Source organism: Salvelinus namaycush, chromosome 2 (assembly GCF_016432855.1).
Source record: "Salvelinus namaycush isolate Seneca chromosome 2, SaNama_1.0, whole genome shotgun sequence".
Taxonomy (NCBI): Eukaryota; Metazoa; Chordata; class Actinopteri; order Salmoniformes; family Salmonidae; genus Salvelinus; species Salvelinus namaycush.
The window spans coordinates 57,891,120-57,914,650 of NC_052308.1; the positions used below are offsets into that span (position 1 = coordinate 57,891,120).

The 23,531-nt window shown below is 43.8% G+C and overlaps 1 protein-coding gene across 1 annotated transcript in view; it reads left to right on the forward strand.

The window, feature by feature from the left end:
• The window catches only part of eml6 (EMAP like 6), a 69,395-nt gene that overhangs the window by 1,215 nt on the left and 44,649 nt on the right, over positions 1-23,531 (forward strand). Inside the window, exons 2-15 of the mRNA XM_038971557.1 lie at positions 3,527-3,686; positions 4,296-4,394; positions 4,577-4,645; positions 5,009-5,194; positions 11,786-11,921; positions 13,994-14,195; positions 14,774-14,911; positions 15,291-15,547; positions 15,873-16,082; positions 16,639-16,806; positions 17,082-17,188; positions 19,252-19,352; positions 19,638-19,824; positions 20,583-20,688. Of these exons, the coding sequence (XP_038827485.1) occupies positions 3,527-3,686; positions 4,296-4,394; positions 4,577-4,645; positions 5,009-5,194; positions 11,786-11,921; positions 13,994-14,195; positions 14,774-14,911; positions 15,291-15,547; positions 15,873-16,082; positions 16,639-16,806; positions 17,082-17,188; positions 19,252-19,352; positions 19,638-19,824; positions 20,583-20,688 (2,126 nt within the window). The remainder of the gene's footprint in view (positions 1-3,526; positions 3,687-4,295; positions 4,395-4,576; positions 4,646-5,008; positions 5,195-11,785; positions 11,922-13,993; positions 14,196-14,773; positions 14,912-15,290; positions 15,548-15,872; positions 16,083-16,638; positions 16,807-17,081; positions 17,189-19,251; positions 19,353-19,637; positions 19,825-20,582; positions 20,689-23,531) is intronic.

Genomic DNA, 23,531 nt, shown 5'->3' on the forward strand with positions numbered 1-23,531 from the left:
TTGTTTTCTGCTGTTTGGTGCCTAATGAATACGAGCCAGATGTTAGTTATCATTTCGTTTGAATGAGAAAGTGCCAAGCACCCCAAAATCAAGCAAAGTGTCTGCAAATGCCTAGTGATCTCTTCATCAGCTTCTTCATCAAGCATGTAAGGCCCTCATCCACAGACCTTTAGATTATGGTCATTCTGTGTAAAAAAGAAAATTACTGAAATGCAACATTTGAACCTCTGGATTTGCACTTGCAAAGATGGGTGTTAACAGATTACTTTTGAACAGAGGAGTTTATTGACAGACTATTAGAAGCACTTAAAATTATGTCCATAAACCAGTGGTTCCCCAATCATTGTAAAGACGGTACAGGCACCAATTTTTGCCACTGACTTCAGAGAGACATTACTTTAACGGTTTATGGGAAGATCTCAATTGCATACTCCTCGCACCCTCACTCATCTCTCCTCCTCTCCTTCTCAAAACCCATTGGATGAGAAAGCCAGAGGTCCCTCCCCTCTGACCTTTTCGTCCAATGGGTTTTGAGACGGAGGCAAGGAGAGGGGATTCTCCCAGCCTACATAGTTGACACAGCAGACTCACAAAAGACCATTGCCATTGAACTTCCTATACTAGTTTGTGCGCCTTACCCATTATGTTAGTGTTTATTCTTGCTACTTGCTAGCATTGGTGTCTGGGAATGGTGAAATAGAAAATTGTCTTTTCGAGTTAATCCATTGACATCACCATGTGAGGGAAATTTAACCTCATGATTGGGCCAGTGAGGTATTAGTCATCCAATCAGAAAACAACTTGTCCTGAGGATTGCCTGTTTTCGCTTCTTTAATTCATAGCTGTTGAATGGTTGCATTTCAAGACCTTGTGTCAGGTACACATTACTAACATACAGTGGCTTGTCTGTGTAGTATTTGCAGACTTCATAGTTAATTTTATTTATTTCATCATTCATCTATTCATGCTCAATGGAATGTGTGATTAAATGCACTAACAAGGCCCATTGCTAGTTTCTGCATGCAGTAATTTTTTTACTTTACAATTCATATTGATATAGCCTATACCTGTAGTATTATAATGAAGACCATTATAATAGCTATTTGTTCTACAACACTTCACATAAAGAGGTAGCCTTATATGCTTGTAAACGTTGGACAGCTGCCTCAAATTATGTTACATGTAGCCTTCATGAAAATTGATAAGCATTTCAATTGACGTGGATGAGAAGCGGATAAGCTATGGCCTTGACATATGCACCAGAATTAGCAGAATTTCCCCATACCAATGGACTATATGCTAATGTAGGGAGGGAATCACCGGAGGGGGAATCACCAACCATGAGCAGAAAGGGCTGCAGGATTTTCTGTGAATTTATGTGATGAACTGCAAACCAATTATATATATTTTTTAAAGCCTGGGTTCTGAGTTCAGTGTTTAGTCACCGTAGTGCTGGATAGGTTTCCTTGTAAATATAACTATGAAATTAGGAAAACATACTGTATTCACTTTCCCCTCAGAGGTGAGTTTTGTTGGCTTGTGGAGTTCAAGCTACATTCTGGGAATTTTTTCATCAGCAAAACGCCACCAGTTTGCTGTTAGATGGACTTTCATAAGCAGCATTGTAAAGACCATCTAAACTGGGAAACCAGTAGTAGGCATGGAACAATACTGAAGTATGGTTGACTTGACCACTTGACATGATAAAGAAGTGCAATGCAAGTTTTGACTGGGACAGCATCTAGGGATTAAAGATTCATGGGAAGTTCATGAGATGATGGGCAAAGCATTGAAAATCATGTTTATCTTCATGTATTGCCCTATACAGGGAACACAGTCACTCACTGTCCGTGAGGATGACATGCAACCTTGGGGCTTGCTTTGAGGAGAATAATTGGAGGAAGCATGTGCCAGTCCGCACAAGGGCTGATGAGAGTCACTGCAATCCGCTAGTTCAGCTCTATCTGTGCGTGACAATGCCTGATGCAAGCAGACAGAGGAGAATAAAACTGCTGACAATGGGGATGTGGAGATTGCTGATGATGTCAACATTGAGAATTAAAGCACTGATTTTCGGTTTGTAGTCACTTACAACATTATCTGCATTTCCAATTATGCCGGAGTAAATCCTAACAAATGGTTTGAGGATTACGTGCGTGTGTGTCAGCCACCACATGGCCAGTTTACTCGTGCTCGTGGGCACGATGCTTGACCTATGTGACTCATCGATTGCCTCTGGAATCAACCCACCCTCTCCCTATTCTACAGCTGGACACCGGCCTGTGGTTAAAAGGAGTTAGAAGGGCCAAACACTGTGCACAACTGTCAAAAATAAATAAATACAACACCAGTGCAGATTTAGATGCAAATGTGTCTTATCCTAAGCTGAAAATGTATTTTTTCATCCAAATCTAAACACTACTTATGTCAAAGCACGGTAACGCTTCAAATGACACCAAGACTTGCTACAAACTAAAAGTAAGACTGAATAAATGAGGACTTCAAGTCCAACATTGTACAAATACCTCAACTTTTTAAATTATATCTCAGTGATCCTTTTGTACACAATGGCAAATATAAAGAATATCCTTCCCCAAAGGACCTTTCTATGGATGTGATGACCACATCTTGGTCATTGTTTTTACATTTTCACACGGAATGAGCCAATAATCATATTGTCAAGGTATTATATGGATATTATCTGGATTACAATTGGAAATAAAATGGTGGATACATTTTATGTGATGTTGGCTGGGAAATTAAAAAACTGGAATCCTTAATGGTGAAACCGCCACGTCCATTAGCGATATTACAACAGCAAAGAAGTTACTGAAAACCACAAACCCAGTTTTTTTCCCCCTCGGACGTCATTGCACACGTGATAGAACACTCCGCACCACCGCTTCGTCAACAAAATAAAAACTAGAACAACAGCAGTGGGGCGGACAGCAGTGCTGTTTTCCTTACTGCAGATTCCATCTTTAAAGGCATAGAAAATACATGTTAACCAATGTTTATGAATATCAGTATGTTTCATATAAGTTGTACCGGAGCACCAAGTCTAGGACCAAAAGGTTCCTTAACAGCTTCTACCCCCAAGCCATAAGACTGCTGAACAATGAATCAAATGGCCACCTGGACTATTTACATAGACACCCCCGAACCCCGACCCCCCCCCCCCCCCCCCTGCTACTCGCTGTTTACTATCTATGCATAGTCACTTTACCCTTACCTAAATGTACAAATTACCTCGACTAACTTGAACCCTCGCACATTGACTCAGTATATAGCCTTGTTATTGTTATTATATTGTGTTTATTTAAATTTTATATTTTTTACTTTTGTTTATATAGTAAATATTTTCTTAACTCTATTTCTTAAACTGCATTGTTGGTTAAAGGCTTGTAATAAGTAAGCATTTCACCTGTTGTATTCTGCGCATGTGACAAATAACATCTGATTTGATTCGATTTTTTTGTTAAGTTGCTGCTTATAATGGTTATTTGTCTCTGGTCAACCCACACAGTCTTGCTATGCATCCTGACAAAGTTCAAGTGGCCACAGGACAAGTTGGGAAGGATCCTTACATCTGTGTTTGGGACACATACGCTTTGCAGACTGTGTCCATCCTGCGAGACGTGCACACACATGGGGTGGCGTGTCTGGCGTTTGATATCGACGGACAGGTGAGGAACACCTTTGAGCTGGTCTCCTTGGATTTTACCTTAGATTGAGTACTTGGAGTTGTGCTTCTTGGTGTAGGGTGAAGTTTCCTATCGACCCTGATCTTGGGTCAGTTTAGCATTTTCCTCACTAATGAGTTTAGGGTTCAGGGAGGGGAAGTTGATCCTAGATCTGTACCTAGGGGAAAATTCAAGGGTTTTGACAACATTAACGTTGCGTTTTTATTAATGCCATGTACAGTAGTTACTTTATAACCGAAATGGGATTACTTAGCATTACACAGTAACTGCTGATCAGTAAAATATTACACCTATTTGTCACAGCTGTAGTACACCTGTAACAACATGTGTAATCCCTATACCTATATGTAAATATGTAATAAGACCTGTCTACGCACTCATGGGTGCAGGAACTATAATGACACTGTAAGATGGCAAAGTAGCTTGTGCAAATGTTTGAAGAATGTTGCATAATGGTTTTACAGTGTTGTATAAAATGTGTCCTTAGGACTGCCATTTTTCAGAATGGGTGTGACCCTAAACATAGAAAGGGGATAAACTTAAGCAGGTTTGATTTGCCACTAATTGGTTTTCTATTGTCCCCTTGTGTAGCGATTAGCCTCTGTTGGGCTGGATGCCAAAAACACAGTGTGTGTCTGGGACTGGAGAAAAGGCAGAGTCCTGGCTACAGCAACTGGACACTCAGACAGGGTATGGTATATTTTTTTAAATTTCAATTATCTACACTGTCGATACTAAGGAGTTCATGTCATTTTAATGTCATTTTTGTGTATGTCAGTGCTATGAAGCAGACAGAAAATGTAGCTCTGCAGTGTCACTGGTGTGATCCTTAATGTCACAGGTCATAATAACTGCTTTTGCTGCTGTTTCAGATCTTTGATATTGCCTGGGATCCGTTCCAACTTCATAGGCTCGTAAGCTGTGGAGTGAAGCATATAAAGGTGAGGCCCGAGCCTAGCCACATAATTAGTGTAACTATGGTAATGCTTTATTTAACAGCCCATTTTAAGTTTGTACTTACCTGGTGTTTACAAGATTTGAACTATGAAACTATGGGGCAACAATAGATACTTTCTGGTACTTACCTCAAAGAATTCAACACAATTGATAACTATCTGGTACCAAATGGAAGATGGTGACGTTTGTGTCAAGTGTAATTACAATGCAATGAAGTAATTACCTAATAATTAACTACCTGGTTAACAGCGGGCTAAAATACTGGGTAACATAAAGCATTACCAGTGCTGATGTTTAACATAAACATTGTCAGAGCCATCTAAAAAGTGAACTTTCTCTTTGCTCAGTTCTGGACCTTGTGTGGGAATGCCTTGACACCCAAGCGGGGGATCTTTGGGAAGACCGGGGACCTGCAGACCATTCTGTGCCTGGCCACGGCAAAGGAAGAAGTGACATACTCTGGAGCACTGAATGGGGACATCTATGTCTGGAAGGGGCTGAACCTGGCTCGCACAGTCCAAGCAGCCCATGGAGTGAGTGGAATGCAGCTTCACAAACAAAATGAGGATTTATGGTCAAATGAATTATCACACTGTATAGTATTGTTTTTCCATGCACATGCCTTGCGACCAGTAAACTCAAGCAAATTATATTTTGTTTAGCTTTAATGCCAATGCATATACATTTGTGAGGCGCACAGACAACCCATGGTAGACATCCAGTTGGTAGACATCCAGTTGGTCACATTGGTGCTGTGACTAGGGGCCTATTCAGACAGAAAAGAGTTGAAGCAGAGGTATTGCAGCTCAAATTTACTGTAAACATTCCAGTAGCCACTTACCATTGAGCATGTGAATTTAAAATTGAAACCCTCTGTCACGTTCCTGACCTGTTTTCTGTTGTTTTGTATGTGTTTAGTTGGTCAGGACGTGAGCTGGGTGGGAATTCTATGTTGTGTGTCTAGTTTGTCTGTTTCTATGTCAGCCTGGTGTGGGTTCTCAATCAGAGACAGATGGTAGTCGTTGTCTCTGATTGAGACTCATATATAGGAGGCTTGTTTTGTGTTGGGATTTTGTGGGTGTTTGTTACCTGTCTCTGTGTTTGTGTTTTGCACCAGATAGGTCTGTATCGGTTCTGCACATTTGTTATTTTGTAGGTTGTTTGTAGTGTTTCACTTGTGTTTGTATTAAACATGTTTAACACTAGCCGCGCTGCATTTTGGTCCTCTCCTTCACCCCTGGAAGAGAACCCTTACAGAAACACCCACCAAACCCGGACCAAGCAGCGTGGCAACGGGCAGCAGCGGTACCAGGAGGAATGGTCATGGGAGGAAATCATAAACGGAAAAGGACCCTGGGCCAAGGTGGGAGAGAATCGCTGCTCTCGGGAGGAGAAGGAGGCAGCCACAGCCCAGGAGCGGTGGATTGAGGAGGCAGCACGTAAGAGAGGCTGGAAGCCCGAGAGGCTCACCCAAAAATTTCTTGGGGGGGGGCTAAAGGGGAGTGTGGCGAAGCCAGGTTGGATACCTGAGCCAACTCCCCGGGCTTACCGTGGAGTGAGAGGGCGTCGTACTGGTCAGACACCGTGTTATGCGGTAAAGCGCACGGTGTCCCCAGTACGCGTGCTTAGCCCAGTGCGGGCTATTCCACCTTGCCGCACTGGGAGGGCTAGGTTGGGCATCGAGCCGGATGTCATGAAGCCGGCCCAACATATCTGGCCTCCAGTACGTCTCCTCGGGCCGGCGTACATTGCACCAGCCTTACAGGTGGTGTCCCCGGTTCGCCTGCATAGCCCAGTGCGGGTTGTTCCACCTCGCCGCACTGGCAGGGCTACGGGGACCATTCAACCTGGTAAGGTTGGAGAGGCTCGGTGCTCAAGAGCGCGTGTCCTCCTTCACGGTCCGGTATATCCGGCGCCACCTTCCCGCCCCAGCCCAGTACCACCAGTGCCTACACCACGCACCAGGCTTCCAGTGCATCTCCAGAGCCCTGTTCCTCCTCCCCGCACTCGCCCTGAGGTGCGTGCCCTCAGCCCGGTACCTCCAGTTCCGGCACCACGCACCAGGCCTATAGTGCGTCTCAGCCGGCCAGAGTCTGCCGTCTGCCCAGCGGCGCCTGAACTGCCCGTCTGCCCAACGCCGTCTGAACTGTCCGTCTGCCCAGCGCCGTCTGAGCCGTCCGTCTGCCCAGCGCCGTCTGAGCCATCCGTCTGCCCAGCGCCGTCTGAGCCATCCGTCTGCCCAGCGCCGTCTGAGCCATCCGTCTGCCCAGCGCCGTCTGAGCCATCTGTCTGCCCAGCGCCATCTGAGTCATCCGTCTGCCACGAGCCATTAGAGCCGCCCGTCTGTCCCGAGCCATTAGAGCCGTCCGTCAGTCAGGAGCCGCTAGAGCCGTCCGTCAGTCAGGAGCTGCCAGAGACGCCAGCCAGTCAGGAGCTGCCAGAGACGCCAGCCAGTCAGGAGCAACCAGAGCCGCCAGCCAGTCAGGAGCTGCATGAGCTGCCTTACAGTCATGAGCTGCCCTACAGTCATGAGCTGCCCTACAGTCATGAGCTGCCCTACAGTCATGAGCTGCCCTACAGTCATGAGCTGCCCTCCAGTCATGAGCTGCCCTCCAGTCATGAGCTGCCCTCCAGTCATGAGCTGCCCTCCAGTCATGAGCTGCCCTCCAGTCATGAGCTGCCCTCCAGTCATGAGCTGCCCTCCAGTCATGAGCTGCCCTCCAGTCATGAGCTGCCCTCCAGTCATGAGCTGCCCTCCAGTCCGGAGCTGCCACCCAGTCCGGAGCTGCCACCCAGTCCGGAGCTGCCACCCAGTCCGGAGCTGCCACCCAGTCCGGAGCTGCCATTAGTACAGAGTTGTCCCTCTGTCCGGAGCTACCTCTCTGTCCGGAGCTACCTCTCTGTCCGGAGCTACCTCTCTGTCCGGAGCTACCTCTCTGTCCGGAGCTACCTCTCTGTCCTGAGCTACCTCTTTGTCCTGAACTACCTCTTTGTCCTGAACTACCTCTCTGTCCTGAGTTGTCTCCTCTATTGTAGAGGGGAGTTGGTGAAGGTTCCTGGACCATGGTCGGGGGCGAGGGTCGCCACTCAAGGGACGCTAAGGAGGTGGACAAAGACAATGGTGGAGTGGTGCCCTCGTCCACCGCCGGAGCCGCCACCGCGGACAGATGCCCACCCAGACCCTCCCCTTGAGTTGTTAGGGGTGCGCCCGGAGTTCGCACCTTGAGGGGGGGGTTCTGTCACGTTCCTGACCTGTTTTCTGTTTTGTATGTGTTTAGTTGGTCAGGACGTGAGCTGGGTGGGAATTCTATGTTGTGTGTCTAGTTTGTCTGTTTCTATGTCAGCCTGGTGTGGGTTCTCAATCAGAGACAGATGGTAGTCGTTGTCTCTGATTGAGACTCATATATAGGAGGCTTGTTTTGTGTTGGGATTTTGTGGGTGTTTGTTTCCTGTCTCTGTGTTTGTTCTGCACCAGATAGGACTGTCTCGGTTTTCACGGTTTGTTATTTTGTTTGTTGTTTGTAGTGTTCACTTGTTATTATATTAAACATGTTGAGCACTGGCTACGCTGCATTTTGGTCCTCTCTTTCACCCCAGGAAGAAAGCCGTTACACCCTCCGTCCTTGGCTTTTGCTAAATATATCTATTTAACAAACTGACGTTGCTAGAATTTCAATATCACGAGTTTTCGTTATAAGCAGTTTTAGGAGAACATGTCATTTCTTCCCCCCTGCCCTTCCTTCACCCGGCAGTTAGCTGCCCATCTGAGAATGGCCCATCCAAACTACACCTGAACTATATTGAAACTAATTTCACACATCTAATAGATGTAGCCTAAAGGCAAGATTAAATTGGCAATAGTCTGATGGGTGACAATATTATCAATTGTCTTGTGAATGAAGAGACTGATGAACAGCGCAGCATGTGTAATTAACAAATAAGGGAACGGAGCTTACCAAAAAGCTACTTTTTCGAATTATCCTACAGACATTCATGCAGATCAGACGATTTGATTCTGAAAGAGCAGATTCTAAGGTTTCTAAAACACCTCCATCTGCCAAAATTGAGCAGATGGGCTCTATTTGAAAACATACGTTTTTTTTTGTAGAAGAGCCACAATTCCATGGGTTCCACACAACTATGCACAGAGTATTCACATACTAAAATAAAAAATATGTCAATACATTTCAGCTGTTTCAAAAACATTGCTCTGCCATTAAGATTTTTACTGTAGGAGCATTTAGCTTGAAGAGACAATTCTGACTGCGTGGAGGAGGGTGACTCGCGGGCGAGTGTTGCCCGCAACCTCCGGAGGTGGTGAACGAGGCATTCGATACCTCTCGAATCTATCGTAGTGTAAAAACGGTCTAGGGTCATGCAAATGATGTCTATCAGCTTAGTGGGGTTGGTGTGGAGAAGAGGAGGTCGAAGGGAAGTGTAGTTGAGTTAGTTTGGCGAACTACACTTGTGTGGTGAGGAATCATTTCAATACCCAGAGATGGCCAGTATTTCTTTCAAATATTTTAAATACATATTTGAAATACATGTGTGTTCATGTACAGTACCAGTCAAAAGTTTGGACACATCTACTCATTCAAGGGTTTTTCTTTATTTGACTATTTTCTACATTGTAGATCAAAACATTAAAACAATTAAATAACACATATGGAATCATGTAGTAACCAAAAAAGTGTTAAACAAATCAAAATATATTTTAGATTCTTCAAAGTACCCACCATTTTCCTTGATGACATCTTTGCACACTCTTGGCATTCTCTCAACCAGCTTCACCTGGAATGCTTTTCCAACAGTCTTGAAGGAGTTCCCACATGCTGAGCACTTGTTGGCTGCTTTTCCTTCACTCTGCGGTCCAACTCATCCCAAACCATCTCAATTGGGTTGAGGTCGGGTGATTGTGGAGGCCAGGTCAGCTGATGCAGCACTCCATCACTCTCCTTCTTGGTCAAATAGCCCTTACACAGCCTGGAGGTCCTGTTGAAAAACAAATGATAGTCCCAATAAGCGCAAACCAGATGGGATTGCTTATCGCTGCAGAATGCTGTGGTAGCCATGCTGGTTAAGTGTACCTTGAATTCTAAATACATCAAAGACCGTTTCACCAGCAAAGCACTATCACACGATAACACCTCCTCCATGCTTCACGGTGGGAATCACACATGCGGAGATCATCCGTTCACCTACTTTGCGTCTCACAAGGACATGGCGGTTGGAACCAAAAAATCTCAAATTTGTATTCATCAGACCAAAGAACAGATTTCCGCTGGTCTAATGTCCATTGCTTGTGTTTCTTGGCCCAAGCAAGTCTCTTCTTATTATTGGTGTCCTTTAGTGGTGGTTTCTTTGCAGCAAGTTGACCATGAAGGCCTGATTCAAGCAGTCTCCTCTGAACAGTTGATGTTGAGATGTGTCTGTTATTTGAGCTCTGTGAATTTCTGAGGCTGGTAACTAATGAACGTATCCTCTGCAGCAAAGGTAACTCTGGGTCTTCCTTTCCTGTGACAGTCCTCATGAGAGCCAGTTTCATCATAGCGCTTGATGATTTTGGCGAATGCACATTTTCCGTATTGACTGACCTTCATGTCTCAAAGTAATGATGGACTGTCGTTTCTCTTTGCTTATTTGAGCTGTTCTTGCCATAATATGGACTTGGTCTTTTACCAAATAGGGCTATTTTCTGTATACCAGCCCTACCTTGTCACAACACAACTGATTGGCTCAAATACATTAAGAAGGAAAGAAATTCCACAAATTAACTTCTAACAAGGCACACCTGTTAGTTGAAATGCATTCCATGTGACTACCTTGTGAAGCTGGTTGGGAGAATGCCAAGAGTTTGCAAAGCTGTCATCAAGGCAAAGGGTGGCTACTTTGAAGAATCTCAAATATATAATATATTCTGATTTGTTTAACACTTTTTTGGATACTACATTCAGAGAATGATTTTGTATTTTCAACATACGCAAAATAGTTTTTTGTATAATTTTGTGGCCCCATATCACCCCAAATGTTCTCGATTGGTATCCGAGGCTCTTATTGCACCATCATGTGAGAGGTGTTGGTTGGTGAGAATGAGGATAATGCAGTGAATTTGGTCCAAAAGGGGGAAGTGAACCCAACTTTCAAAGTGAACACTATGTTATTGCCACAATATCATTACACAAATTTGGAGTAATAGCGGGGCACAAAGCTCTGAAGATAGTGTGTTAACCAAGTTGTGAACATTGCATGTTAACCAGGTTGTTTCATAACTCATTTAAGGAGGCTACTTGCAAATTATTTTCTGTATTTTAAAATACAAATTACATGAATTTGAATGAAATAAATGTTTTGACACTAGTATTTTATACATTGGTCTTTAGGGCATTTTTTACACTGAACAAAAATATAAACGCAACAAGTGAAGTGTTGGTCCCATGTTTCATGAGCTGAAATAAAGGATCCCAGAAATGTTCCATATGCACAAAAAGCTTATTTATCAAAAATGTTGTGCACAAATTTGGTTACATTCCTGTTAGTGAGCAGTGCGTCTTTACCAAAATAATCCATCCACTTGACAGGTGTGGCATATTAATAAGCTGATTAAACAGCATGATCATTACACAGGTGCACCTTGTGCTGGTGACAGTAAAAGGCCACTCTAAAATGTGCAGTGTTGTCACACAACACAATGCCACAATTGGCATGCTGACTGCAGGAATGTCCACCAGAGCTTTTGCCAGAGAATTGAATGTTCATTTCTCTACCATAAGCCGCTTCCAACCTCATTTTAGAGAATTTGCTGTTTGCTGATGTCAACACTGTGAACAGGTATGGACAGGCATAAGCTACGGACAACGAACACAATTGCATTTTATTGATGGAAATGTCATTGCACACAGAGGGCATAATGAATTTATTTTCAATTGACTGATTTCCCTATATGAACTGCAACTCAGTAAAGTCTTTGAAATTGTTGCATGTTGCGTTTATATTTTTGTTCAGTGTATTTTGTAACAAGATACATTTTTATGTATCTTTTCCCATCAGTCGGTTTCATTTGCACTTTGTTAGATTTCTGACTTGGTGACATTTTAGATCTTGTTTTTCCTGTAACTTCTCCACAGGCAGGGATTTTCAGCATGCACGCCTGTGAGGAAGGGTTCGCTACAGGCGGGCGGGACGGCTGCGTGAGACTGTGGGACGTGGACTTCAAACCCATCACTAAGATCGACCTCCGAGAAACTGAGCAAGGATACAAAAGTAGGTTGTCGGGCTCAAGAGCCCCTCCCCCCCTTAACATACACAACCTACCCCACATTTTCAAAGTAAACGAGTGTGTATAATGAATTCAAGATACAAAAACAAACATGTCTGGACTGCATAAGTAATCACCCTGATATGGCACACCTAAATGTAAAGTACTTGTCTTTCATAAGAAAATATGTACTTTTTACTCCCATACATTTTCTCTGACACCAAAAGGGTACTCGTTACATGTTCAGGCAGGACAGAATTATGGTCCAGTTCACGCACCTATCAATATAACGCCTTGTCATCTCGACTGCCTCTGATCTGGCGGACTAACTAAATACAAAAAATACAATTTTCAGGTCTTTCCATAGATTTTCAAGCAGATTTAAGTCAAAACTGTAACTCGGCCACTCTGGAACATTCATTGTCTTCTTGGTAAGCAACTCCAGTGTAGATTTGGCCTTGTGTTTTAGGTTATTGTCCTGCTGAAAGGTGCATCCCCCAGTGTCTGGTGGATAGTAGCAACACAGTTTTCCTCTAGGATTTTGCCTGTGCTTAGCTCTTTTCCGTTAGATTTTCTAATCCTGAAAACATCCCTCCTTAACGATTACAAGCATACCCATGACATGATGCAGCTACCACTATGCTTGAAAATATGGAGAGTGTGGTACTCAGTAATATTTTGTATTGGATTTGCCCCAAACATAACACTTTGTATTCAGGACAAAAAGTTAATTGCTTTGCCACCTTTTTTTCAGTATTACTTTAGTGCCTTGTTGCAAATCGGATATATGTTTGTTCTTTTCACTCTGTCAATTAGGTTAGTATTGTGGAGTAACTACAGTGTTGTTGATCCATACTCAGTTTTCTCCTATCACAGCCATTAAACTCTGTTTTAAAGTCACCATTTGCCTCATGTTGAAATCCCTGAGCGGTTTCCTTCCGCTCTGGTTACTGATTTAGGAAGGATGCCTCTATCTATTGTATTTTTACCCATCTACCAATAGGTGCTCTTCTTTACGAGGTGTCGGAAAACCTCCCTGGTCTTTGTGCTTGAATCTGTGTTTGAAATTCACTGTTCGACTGAGGAACCTTACAATTATCTCTGTGTGGGGTACGGAGAGGAGGAGTCCATGCAAATTATTATGTGACTTGTTAAACACATTTTTACTCCTGAACTTATTTAGGCTTGCCATAACAAAGGGGTTGCATACTTATTGACTCAATATATTTTAGCTTTGATTTAAAAAAAAATATATTCCTAAAAATTGGGAAAACATAATTCCACTTTGACGATATGGGGTATTGTGTGTAAGCCAGTGACAAAACAAATCTCCATTTTAATCCATTTTAAATTCAGGCTGTAACACATTACTGTGCAGTGAATTGCGGTCAACAGTTACAAAAGTTGAGAATTCCATTTATTCTGTTCTGCCCCATCTTCAAATTAAAGTAACACCAGCCATAACTGGTTAGTTGAAACTAAAGGGGTAACACATGGGAGGTGTAGCCAATTGGTTTAGATTAAGGGAAGGATTAGGGTCTTAGCTTTATCTAAGGCAAAGGGTAGGGTAGAGTTCCTATCTAGTCAGTAATGCTATCCTGCAACCCACTGCTGACTTGCCTTAGAAGCTAAGCAGCATTGAGCCTGGTCGGTCCCTGGATGCTGCTGGACATGGTGTTGGTGGGTCAGTAATCTCTCGTGGACAGACGCACGTAACAACTGGTATCGTAGCATCTGTTGATAACAGACTGGGATGTGAAAAATCACAAGGAACTTTATTCAGTGCAGAGATTTTTCATCACTGATCATTTAGATAAATCACGATTGACCTGGTGTCCTGGCTAAATGCCCAAGATGGCCTTATTCCATCATGGCCACTTAATTATCCCCATATCCCTAATTGGCATAAATGATTCCTAATTTCCACTGCAATAGTTGTGAGCTGCAAAAATTGTATTTATTTTTTATTTAACCTTTCTTTATTTTATCCAGAAATTACCATTAAGGTCAGAAGGCCTCTTTTTATAAGGGAGAACTGAGTGTATTTTTTCTGTCTCTTCCATTCCTATTTTCCTAGGCTTGTCTATCCGTAGCGTGTGCTGGAAGGCCGACCGGGTCCTGATGGGCACCCAGGACAGTGAAATCTTCGAGGTGATGGTGCGAGACCGTGACAAGCCGCTGCTCCTCATGCAGGGTCACAGTGAGGGCGAACTCTGGGCCCTCGACCCTCACCCCAAGCAGCCGGTGGCCGTAACCGGCAGTGACGACCGATCAGTAAGGTAAGTGGTATTCCAAAACACCTTTAATCTGTCCCCCCAAAAAAACATTTCATCCCAGGACACGGCATGAGGGGTCTATCCTAGAAAAAGAAAAGCGGTGGTATTCGGATGTCTGCATAGAGTTTGAAATATATTTTAGGGACGTACAGGTGGCAGACACATGAATGTGTCTTGACAGTTAAAACCAGGCTGAAGCTTGACCGGTTGGTTACCCTCCCATATCATAACAGTAAGCAATGCGTTACCCATAATATTTTCCTTGCATCTTAAATCTTGTTGAAATGAACTCGTTCTCTTCTACAGAGGGCCATCTCACTTATTCCACTGTTGTCCAGGTTATTCCAGTTGTCTGGTTTATTCAACTTTTGTCTCTTACTTTTCCGCTGTAACTGTCTGTTAAGTCCACTGTTGTCACCTTTATACTTTACTATTTCCACTGTTGTCCCTTTACCCTTTACTAATTCCACTGTTGTCCCTTCCTCTCATTCCACTGCTGGATCATTTTTCACTGCTGTCCCCTTATTCCACGACTTTCCCTGTTTGACCCTTCACCTTGTTGGTCTGTGTCTCTGTTGCAGGCTCTGGAGTTTATCTGACCACACTCTTATTGCCCGCTGTAACATGGAGGAAGCCGTGCGCAGCGTCTCCTTCATCAATGACGGCTCTCAGCTTGCCCTGGGCATGAAGGACGGCTCCTTCACTGTGCTCCGCGTCAGGTTAGTTACCAGAACAGGCTTACGTTTTCAAACACAATAAAAAATGTATTTCAGTTATGCTGTATTTTTTAAATTCTTACTATGCTGTATTTTACAGTCTGCTATTTATCTCATTTGTTTTAAGAACGATAAAACTGTAATTACACAACAACTATGTAACACCATAATAATATTTTTGTTTTTTTTGTGGGATGTATTGTAACAATGATAAACCGTTTTGGTACCTACTTTGAAATGTTTTGAATTTGTAATGTAAAAAAAAAAGTAAGTACCCCTGGTCACCGACATAATTTCTCAATTAACACCAGACAAACATTAGCTGTAAAATAAACAGGACTGTAAAATTATGCGTTGTCTTTTTTCTCCTCTGTGTCCCCAGGGACATGACAGAGGTGGTTCACATCAAAGACAGGAAGGAAGTCATCCACGAGCTGAAGTTCTCGCCGGACGGCTCTTACCTGGCGGTTGGCTCCAACGACAGCCTGGTAGACATCTATGCTGTTGCGCAGCGCTACAAGAAGGTGGGTGAGTGCAACCGCTCCACCTCTTTCATCACCCACCTGGACTGGTCGGTGGACAGCCGCTTCCTGCAGACCAATGACGGGGCAGGGGAGAGGTTCTTCTACAGAATGCCAGGTAAAACCACTCTTAAATACTATAATAGGATGGCCTGACTGGTCTAACGTCTACCGTGTCGACATAGGTTCGATTCTGGCCTACTGCTCTTTGACAGAACCTCTCACTATCTTTTCAATAAATATATATAAAAAATACATGAATACAATAATGGGGTACAGTAACACTTCCCCTTAAAGGTGCAATCTTCAGTTCAATCAACCATAAAGAGAGCACCCCACTACTGTTTTGGTAAACAGTTGATGGAAGGGATTGGAGAAATGTAATCAGTTGATTTATAGTTGACAGTGACACGTCTCTATGCTCTTCTCCCTCATCTCCATAGCGGGGAAGCTCCTTAGCAAAGAGGAGACCAAGGGAATCCATTGGATGACCTGGACAGGCATCATCGGGCCAGAGGTCAACGGGATTTGGCCCAAGTATGCCAACGTCACAGACATAAATTCCGTGGACGCCAACTACAGCAGTGCCGTGCTGGTGACTGGGGATGACTTTGGCCTCGTCAAGCTTTTCAGGTTCCCGTGTCTTAAGAAAGGTCTGGCTATATGTGTTTCCTTACAAGCCTTTCTCTCAGGCATGCAGTGCCTGTAGCAAATATAGATAGATATTCTTAGTTTCTTTGGTCACACTTTGTTTTGTGATAGTATCAACATCTGTAGAGCATCTATCAACAAACTATCTGTTGATAAGCAACTGCTTGCTAAGGTTAGGGTTAGGTTTAGAATAAGGGTTAGGGTTAAGTTTAGGGTTAGGATAAGGGTTAGGGTTAGTAGATAGTTGAAATGTTACTGCTAGTCTGTAGGTAGTCTGTAGAGAATCTACAGATGGACTATAGATAATAAAGTGTTAGTTTTTTCCCCCCACATAGGTCACTATGATAATCTACAATGATGGAATTCAATCATCAGAAAAAATATACTTTATTGATAGCCATAACGCTACCATTACCAGGCAATGTTATGGCCATCATATCAAGACATATCTGATAAAAAAAAAATCCCATCTCAGCTTCTAATATACTGTATGTTTTATATATGTTATGTCCCACTTGGTTTCCTTAAATGCGTTATTTTGTGGTCTTTGTGAAACAGCGGCTAAATTCAAGAAGTACATCGGCCATTCTGCCCATGTGACAAACGTGCGCTGGTCCCATGATCTCCAGTGGGTGTTGAGCACTGGAGGGGCGGACCACGCCTTGTTCCAGTGGAAGTTTCTTCCAGAGGGGGTGATGAACGGTGTTCTGGAACCCCTCCTTCAAGGTGACAACTGCTGGATTACAAATTAACCCCAACACCCTAACCCTACATTTACATTTTAGTCATTCATTTATCTCCAAACGTTACATTTATGTCACCTGGTTAATGTGCTGTCATAGTCTTCTGTCTGTTTATCTTCTGTGTGAATGGTATGAAAGAATGTAAGTGTAAATGTCAAGTCTGGGTGATGAGTTGTTGGTTTGATCTATCTATATCTATTGAATGGTCTCCATAAAGGTCAGCGGTCATCTATCCTCTGTTTGTGTTTGCATCTCCAGAGGGGTACGCTGATTCAAACAGTGGAGAATCCGACTCGGACGTGTCTGACGTTCCGGAGCTTGACTCAGACATTGAACTGGAGGCCCAGATCAGCTATGAACGACAGGTGGAGTAAAATATTTTGCCAATGCACAATTGCTACTGGGATTGCTCACTGTCTTGCAAAGTATTATACAGTACATGACCAAAAGTATGTGGACACCTGCTCGTCGAACATCTCATTCCAAACTCATTAGCATTAATATGGAGTTGGTCCCCCTTTGCTGCTATAACAGCCTCCACTCTTCTGGGAAGGTTTTCCACTAGATGTTGGGACATTGCTGTGAGGACTTGCTTCCATTCAGCCACAAGAGCATTAGTGAGATCTGGCACTGATGTTGGGCGATTAAGCCTGGCTCGCAGTCGGCATTCCAAAAGTGTTAAATGGGGTTGAGGTCAGTGCTCTGTGCAGGCCAGTCAAGTTCTTCCACACTGATCTCGATGGACCATTTCTGTATGGACCTCACATTGTGCACGGAAGCATTGTCATGCTTAAACAGGAAAGGGCCTTCCCCAAACTGTTGCTAAGTTGGAAGCACAGAATCGTCTAGAATATCATTGTATGCTGTAGCGTTAAGATTTTCCTTAACTGGAACTAAGGGGCCTAGCCCAAACCATGAAAAACAGCCCCAGACCGTTATTCCCCCTCCACCAAACTTTACATTTGGCACTATGCATTCAGGCAGGTAGCGTTCTTCTGGCATCTGCCAAACCCAGATTAGTCTGTCGGACTGCCAGATGGTGAAATGTGATTAATCACTGCAGCGAACGCGTTTCTACTGCTCCAGAGTCCAATGGCGGTGAGCTTTACACCACCCTAGCAGACGCTTGGCATTGCGCATAGTGATCTTAGGCTTGTGTTCGACTGCTTGGCCACGGAAACCCATTTCATGAGCTCCCAACAGACAATTATTGTGCTAACGTTGCTTCCAGAAGCAGTTTGGAACTCGGTAGGGAGTGTTGCAAACGAACACAGACGATTTTTTGTGCTACGCACTCGGCGGTCCCGTTTTGTGTGCTTGTGTGGCCTACCACTTTGTGGCTGAGTTGTTGTTGCTCAGAGATCTTTTCACTTCACAATAACAATACTTATAGCTGACCGTGGCAGCTCTAGCAGGGCAGAAATTTGACAAACTGACTTGTTGGAAAGGCGGCATCCTATGACAGTGCCACGGTGAAAGTTACTGAGCTCTTCCGTAAGGCCATTTTACTGCCAATGTTTGTCTATGGAGATTGCATGGCTGTGTGCTCGATTTCATACACCTGTAAGCAACAAGTGTGCAGAAATAGCCAAATCCATTAATTTGAAGGGGTAACATAATAACATATGATCTTATCTAACATATGATCATATAACATATGATCTTAACACTCCCTCAACTAACATCAAGGCGGTGACCCGTTCCTGTAGGTTCATGCTCTACAACATTAGCAGAGTACGACCCTGCCTCACACAGGAAGCGGCGCAGGTCCTAATCCAGGCACTTGTCATCTCCCGTCTGGATTACTGCAACTCGCTGTTGGCTGGGCTCCCTGCCTGTGCCATTAAACCCCTACAACTCATCCAGAACGCCGCAGCCCGTCTGGTGTTCAACCTTCCCAAGTTCTCTCACGTCACCCCGCTCCTCCGCTCTCTCCACTGGCTTCCAGTTGAAGCTCGCATCCGCTACAAGACCATGGTGCTTGCCTACGGAGCTGTGAGGGGAACGGCACCTCCGTACCTTCAGGCTCTGATCAGGCCCTACACCCAAACAAGGGCACTGCGTTCATCCACCTCTGGCCTGCTCGCCTCCCTACCACTGAGGAAGTACAGTTCCCGCTCAGCCCAGTCAAAACTGTTCGCTGCTCTGGCACCCCAATGGTGGAACAAACTCCCTCACGACGCCAGGTCAGCGGAGTCAATCACCACCTTCCGGAGACACCTGAAACCCCACCTCTTTAAGGAATACCTAGGATAGGATAAAGTAATCCTTCTAACCCCCCTCCCCCCCTTAAAAGATTTAGATGCACTATTGTAAAGTGGTTGTTCCACTGGATATCATAAGGTGAATGCACCAATTTGTAAGTCGCTCTGGATAAGAGCGTCTGCTAAATGACTTAAATGGAAATGTATCTTAAACTGTCTCCTAGGTTTACAAAGAGGACCTCCCACAGCTGAGGAAGAAGCTAGTGGGCTCACTGAAACGACAGAAAGCACCAGACGAGGGGCTGCGTTTGCAGTTTGTTCACGGGTAAGGCACCTCAAGGGTGACTGTAAATGTATGTACTGTCAGGCCACTTCATATACTTGCAGTGTTAATTATTTTGCCATGCGGCAGGTATTTATTAAATTCTACACGTGCATAAAGTATTTCCGCCAGAGTATGTTTTGCTTCGAAGTACCATAAAGTATCCAATAGCCTTGTTTTGACTATCAGGACAGGCGAGGCCACGCTACTTTTCATTTACCAGTAATCACCAAAGTGTATGAAATCCTGTAACTATAGGATTTTTCCTGTAATTTCCTCATTGCACAGGTACAGAGGTTGTGACTGCAGAAACAACCTATTCTACACCCAGGCGGGAGAGGTGGTGTATCACGTAGCAGCCGTGGCTGTGGTCTATAACCGTCAGCAACACGCACAGCGTTTCTACCTGGGTCATGACGACGACATCCTCAGCCTCACCGTCCATCCGCTGAAGGACTACGTTGCCACCGGACAGGTAGATCCACAACCATATATTCATTTCTGTTTATTTACTCTACTTGTTCTGTCTCTCTCACGCTTGAGTAATAGAATATACTGCTGCAATCCATCACCATGTAATTGCATATGTAACCTTTATTTAACTAGGCAAGTCAGTTAAGAACAAATTCTTATTTACAATGACAGCCTACCGGGGAACAGTGGGTTAACTGCCTGCCTGCCTGTTCAGGGGCAGAATGACAGATTTTTACCTTATCAGCTCAGGGATTTGATCCAGCAACCTTTAGGCTACCTGCCACCCCAGGTAACCTAGTCATAGTTACACAGGAGTTCCTGTGTAACTATTACACTTATAGGGGCAACAGAAGTTAGTGTAACCATTTTTTTTTATCCTGTCTTCTTAAATTGGCATATTTAAGAGTGAGTATTTACAGTTCAAGTCAAAAGTTCGGACACACCTACTCAATGCCAAGAGTGTGCAAAGTTGTCATCAAGAATCTCAAATGTGAAATATATTTTGATTTGTTTAACACTTTTTGGTTACAACATGATTCCATATGTGTTATTTCATAGTGTTGATGTCTTCACTATTATTCGACAATGTAGAAAATAGTCCAAATAAAGAAAAATTAGTAGGTTCAAACTTTTGACTGGTACTGTAGTCCAATTGGAAGCTCTATACCCACTCTACTATTTTAGCAACTTAGCAATGTACTGTATTTAGCACCCACTATGCATTTTGCATTTGAAAGTTGAATTTGTCCCCATGCTCAGGTTGGCAGGGACCCAGCCATCCATGTGTGGGACATCCAGACACTGAAGTGCTTGTCCTTGTTGAAGGGCCATCACCAAAGAGGGGTGTGTGCACTGGAGTTCACAGGTAGGCCTGTTCTTATGCTCAATGTTGGGGAGAGCTACAGTATGCTTGACTGTATTTTCCTTAGGTTTACTTTACATGTGTTCGCTCCCAGGTTCTGGTTAAAACAGAGATGATAAGCAGTAGATTCACAGTTGACTGATGTTTAATAAAGATTACGTTTGGCACTTAAGTTTGGCACAGCGCAAGGCACGGCGCAGTAAATGATACAACATCTGCTAGGCACTTGAATGGTAATGGCTTTGGTTGACAGCTTATTGTTAACCAAGAATCTAAATGCACACTTGTCTGCTCTATCTTTGGTAGACTTAAAGGTAGACAGCAATATGACAGGTCCTCTTTATATAGCTTTATATAGCCCTTTACACTTGTACCCATATACAGGTTGAAAATGGCACCTAAATTGTAACGCAGGGGCTGTACAGTAACATGCTATACATGACATCAGAACTCTGGCTCTGCACTTCACAGCGCTGTGTGGGTTTTGACTGACAGCCGTTCTGAACTTGAGCACCGCACGCGACAAGAAGTTGCCCCCCATCCCTCCTGATAATTGGGCAACTTTTGCACACAGTGTCAACGTTTATGATCACTATGTTTGACGTACAGTTACAAGATGTCATGTGGTTGTATGCTGGGTTGTTCTGAACAGAATGAGCCTGTGTTTGTTTCTTGTGAAGAGAATTCGCCGTGGCACACACACCTGAATGCACTCATGACTCCTTTCTATGTGCACCGAAATGATGATCTGCTTCGCTGAATTGCATTGTGAAACCCTAACACTTTAAGATTGTATTTTCTAACCTAGCGAGTCATGTTGACAATAGAACAAGCTTTCAAATCATGCCCGCCTGAACCAGATTACGATTTATAATGGACCGTTTTTTAGATTGCGTAAACAACAACAGTCATTTTGTTATGGCGGGGATGCAGGGTTGTGTTCCGAACGAAACCGCTACAAGTGTGCTTGCTCTTGTACCTCAAAGGCACAGCTAGGAGAGCTAAAAAAAAGTACCTTATAGTTGAAGATTCTTCTTTGAGTCATAAAAGTGCATTGAAATTGCTTAGGAATTGTGAACACTTTGGAGTGGTGTGTGGTCACTTGGAGACACCACTTAGTCCTCTCACTCAACCTAGTATTTTTTTGTCTTATGTTGCACCAACCCCACATTTTCCTGGAATCAAATTGTACAGTATTTGTCACATGCCGAATACAACAGGTGTAGCTCTTGCCGTGAAATACTTACTGAGGGGCACCCCTGAGGGGCCCCCGTGTTGAGGATCAGCGTGGCAGGCGGCCCGTCAGGAAGTCTAGGATCCAGTTGCAGAGGGAGGTGTTTAGTCCTAGTGTCCTGAGCTTAGTGATGAGCTATGAGTGCACGATGGTGTTGAATGCTGAGCTGTAGTCGACGAACAGAATTCTCACATAGGTGTTCCAATTTGTCCAGGTGGGAAAGGGCAGTGTGGATTGCAATAGAGATTGCATCATTTGTGGATCTGTTGGGGCGGTATGCGAGTTGTAGTGGGTCTAGGGTTTCTGGGATGACAGTGTTGATGTGAGCCATGACCAGCCTTTGAAAGCACTTCATGGCTACAGACGGGAGTGCTACAGGGCGGTAGTCATTTAGACAGGTTGCCTTAGCTTTCTTGGGCACAGAGACTGCTTGAAACATGTAGGTGTTACAGACTCAGTCAGGGAGAGTTTGAAAATGTCAGTGCAGACACTTGCCAGTTGGTCAGCACATGCTCTGAGTACGCGTCCTGATAATCCATATGGCCCTGCAGCCTTGTGAATGTTGACTTGTTTAAAGGACTTACTCACATCTGCTATGAAGAGCGTGATCACTCAGTCGTCCGTAACAGCTGGTGCTCTCATGCATGGTTCAGTGTTGCTTGCCTCGAAGCGAGCATAGAAGGCAATTAGCTCGTCTGGTAGGCTCGTGTCTCTGGGCAGCTCATGGCTGGGTTAACCTTTGTAATCCATGATAGTTTGCAGTAAATGTTACTGAATGTATCCAGAGTATTTTCAGATTTCGTAATCAACAAATGCAGCAAAAAGTGTAGTACATGTAAAATGCACATAAAATCAACAGTGAAGGAGGAGATTGCAGCAGTGGTGTTCTTCGTGTCTTGGCTGGCAAAGCTCCACGATTTGTTTTAATGACGTATAGAGCTGGTCTTTTTTAAACAATCTTTATTAAGAGCTGTCATTTTATTGTGAGGAACTGCAGTTTTATCCTCTTATGTGAGTGATCTTGAATTCAATACAGCTCAAGTCTCAATTTCTGCTCAACCAAATTCAATACAGATTCACTCACATAACGGGAGACAAAACAGAAAAAATTATAATTAAACTGCAGCTCCTCTCAATAAAATGACAGCTCTTAATAAATATTGTTTAATAAAGAAGACCAGCTCTATACAACATTAAAATAAATCATTTAGATTCAGGCTAGTGTCAGGTGAACTTGTGTACTCACCTTTTTGTCTAATCATTTTCCCATTATTTCCAAACTTTTCCCTTTCAGTTGCTACCATGGTTATGCATATGCTTTTCATATTTCGTCTGTAAGAAACATTTCAAATATAACCCTATCCACATAGGCCAATTCCCACGGGTGTAAAGGGTTAAACACTTCTACAGGCATTGCGAGATCTGATAAGCTGTGCAACTCGACTGTGATAAAGACAACCTGGAACAAGGGCATACCGGATTTCTTGATTGCTCCAATAGCTGACGACACAAAGTAAATGATGTCCGTGTTTCTGGATATCTGAAAGCTGCTGACCTTTACTGTATGCGGCTGTATGCATGCATGAGTGGATGGGATAACAAAGAGGGCATA